Source organism: Salvia splendens, chromosome 3 (genome assembly GCF_004379255.2).
Source record: "Salvia splendens isolate huo1 chromosome 3, SspV2, whole genome shotgun sequence".
NCBI lineage: Eukaryota > Viridiplantae > Streptophyta > Magnoliopsida > Lamiales > Lamiaceae > Salvia > Salvia splendens.
The window spans coordinates 35,032,000-35,035,127 of NC_056034.1; the positions used below are offsets into that span (position 1 = coordinate 35,032,000).

Below are 3,128 nucleotides of genomic sequence, written 5' to 3' on the forward strand. Positions count from 1 at the left end.
CGAACTTGCGAACAAACACACAACTGGTAAATCAAACAAAGTAAGTAGCATGATACTAGAAAGTGAACAATAAAAGATCATGGTCCAACAATAAAAGTGAGTATTGTTTCCAGCTATCTTTCTTGAAGTCTCTAAGCCGTCCACTTCCTTATCGAGCACTGATCTTGGCTATAAGGAAGTTTGAACACCAACCTTTAGTCCAAGTATCAAGACGTCATATTAACCCTTTATTTTCCATTCCCAGTCATATGCTAGGATTTGTAGTATGCTTCAGCTTCATGATATGTAGTAGCATTTCATGAAGAATGAGGACATTTTTTTATCAAGAAAATTCTTTAGGGGTTTTCTAAGCTATTTGGATTCAAATGTTTTAAGTTTGTGTCCGAAGTAGTAGTATTTTTTTGTTAGGAATTCTTGTATTCATCTAATGACCGCAGCGGAAATTGCAGACAAGAATAACAGATCTAGATTCATAATCATATTGCAAGTTGAGCACGTAATACACAACGGAACTAAATCTTACTTGTTGTGTTGTTCTTCTTCGATTGAATCCTACAAGTTGAATCCACTACTATCGAGGTCCACGTGCAATCCAATCCGATGCAGGAACTATCCCGGTACAATTGCTCCGTAGAAGAAAGCTAGGAATTCTCTCTACAGAGCTTTACGTATTTTCTCTCTAATGTTACGATATTTCTCATCCCCACAATGGAGAATAAATAACCATTATATAGACAAAGAGTCATTAGGGTTTCATGATTGTTGGGCTTATGGACTAATTATAATTGTAGTCCAACTATAATTATTTAATCCATATTAATCTAATCTAGCCCATATCCTTTCAATCTCCCACTTGGACTAGCATTAGATATAATACGCAATTCCAACTTTGTACCCTTGAGCGGATCAAAATACACTTATAGTGTGACCATACAAATGACGGGCAAGTCGCGTATATATAGTGTTTCAGAAACAAAAAAAAATTTAAAAATTCGCGCTAGGCGGTGCGCTAGGCGATCCGGACGCTGCAATAGCGCCTAGCGGATCGCCTAGCGCACCGCCTAGCGCCGCGGAACCGCCGAGCGCTAGGCGGTTTTTTTCCGCGAAATCGGCTAGGCGGCTGCAATAGTTCGCCTAGCGCACCGCCTAGCGCCGGCGCTCGGTTAGGCGGTGCGCTAGGCGCGATTGTGGATGCTCTTAATATCGAGGAAAGGCAGAGAAGAAACAATCCAAAATCAAATCATCGACCAGGCTTCCCAAATTGAGAGAACAGAACACACATATTTCCTTTTTTATTTTCGATTTGCCCAGAAATGGACTGTGCTCTGAGAATCGCCCCTTCGTCGCCCAAGGTTTCCTCCCTCCATCATCGTTTGCACAGTAATTCGAGGGTTTTTCACAGGATAGGCTCTGGGATTCCCTGCAATGACGCCGTCTTGCTCACTTCATCCTTGTTTGCTTCTCCCGCTAGGGTTAGTTGTTTTCGATTTTAAATGCTGATTTTTTTTATCATTAGTATCGAAATGAGGTAATACTTAGCTTAAGTAGTTGGAAATTAGTGTAGAACAACAGCTGCAGCGTTGTAATTTTGGACTCTGATTTTGGCAAATACCATACTATGTTATCTGATATGCTAGCTTGATTCTTCCAACTCATTTTGTATGTGTGTGTCTGTGTTTGTTCTTGGTCAATATATTGTGAGGTATCTCATATGGAAATGATTTGATGTGCCTTTGGCTAATATGATATTCTTGTGTGCATGATTTAAATTTATATAGAATGATCTTGCAGGTTGTTCGATGCGATGTCAGGCGAATAAGTAGTCTAGAATCTCTTTTCTGCTATGATAAACCTATTCCTGAGGAGATCATTGAGAAGCCTATTGGGCTTGCGTTGAACGAGAAGGATGTTGGAGAGAATCCTCGATGCTCTAGTTGTCTCTCTAAAGGAGCGACTCTTTGTGCAACTTGTTCAGGGTCAGGCTTATATGTGGACTCTATCTTGGAGAGTCGAGGAATCATCGTAAAAGTTCGATGTTTAGGTATTGTTCTATGAGTGTTCCCTGACATTGTTTGCTCTGTATGTGATTCTAATTGCTAATGGTCTATTTATCATTGGTTTGCCATTCATAACATGACTTTGATAGAGCCTTTTTTTAGAGAATATTTTTGCATATACGCTGTTAGTATATCTTAGACTAGACAAGCTGAAGAAACCAAAAATGACGGAGAACAATTGCATGCCATAAAACCTTTTGAGCTTGGGATCGAGAGGATGATGCTTTGGTAACAGAGCGAAAAAACTGACCTCCTATTTTACCGTGCAGGTTGTGGAGGAACAGGGAATACCATGTGTTCAGAATGTGGCGGCCGGGGTCATCTTTGATTTGGCTTCATGTTTGTTATTGCTCACATAAAAGGTCTGTTCTCATTTAATTAGTTATATCCCGGGGCATGTAATGCAAACCTGCAGAGATCCTGATTACAGATATTCAACATGTGTATGCTTTTGCTTTTAACTTCTCGTTGTATCATACAGCAATGGGAAAAAAATATATTTAAATATGCTATAGATCCTGCCCCCATGATTCTTGTTCTTTCCCAAATTAAGAAAAATAGAATAGAGAAATCTGCTGAAAGGTCATACTTCCTTTTCCTTGCCTTTGGAGGTCATAAACTGCTCTATAGATATTGTGTTTCTCATTGCTCAGGTAATAAGGAAATTATGCTGAAGGGTAATCACTGAAGTTCCTTCACATTCTCTGAAATATAAATGCTTGAGTACAAGACTTACTGAGTGAGGAAAACTGTGCAACACATTATGTTAAGACTAATTGGATATTCTAGTCTAAGCAAAATTTTTGTGCACCAACATTGTCGTAAAAAAGGGTGCAGCAGCTCATGGCATGTTTTCTCTATGGTCTAACATACGAATGCTGGAAAGTTCTCGAACTACCTATGCACACCATTTAGAATAAGCATGAAGAATCCATCATACATAGACCATAAGGAATTGTTTTCGGGACTTTACACTTGTGATCTTTGTAGCTCCTGCATATAAGCTGGGATGGTGTTACCAAATTGCTGGCTTTGGGGATTTTCTGCATATGCTACGTAATACGCCATTAT

The 3,128-nt window shown here is 39.4% G+C and overlaps 1 protein-coding gene across 1 annotated transcript; it reads left to right on the forward strand.

The window, feature by feature from the left end:
• Positions 1-1,228: 1,228 nt before the first annotated feature.
• Positions 1,229-2,571, forward strand: LOC121793674. The gene is made up of 3 exons (XM_042191712.1): positions 1,229-1,472; positions 1,792-2,041; positions 2,327-2,571. Exons 1-3 carry the CDS (start codon positions 1,314-1,316, stop codon positions 2,383-2,385), a joined length of 468 nt encoding a protein of 155 aa, XP_042047646.1. The 5' UTR covers positions 1,229-1,313; the 3' UTR covers positions 2,386-2,571.
• Positions 2,572-3,128: the final 557 nt, after the last annotated feature.

Excerpts from the sequence above, each read along its gene's own strand:
- LOC121793674 (XM_042191712.1), top strand. The coding sequence starts at position 1,314 with ATGGACTGTGCTCTGAGAATCGCCCCTTCGTCGCCCAAGGTTTCCTCC. Across the intron at positions 1,473-1,791 it reads TGTTTGCTTCTCCCGCTAGG|GTTGTTCGATGCGATGTCAG; the intron begins GTTAGTTGTTTT and ends ATGATCTTGCAG. Across the intron at positions 2,042-2,326 it reads CGTAAAAGTTCGATGTTTAG|GTTGTGGAGGAACAGGGAAT; the intron begins GTATTGTTCTAT and ends TTTACCGTGCAG.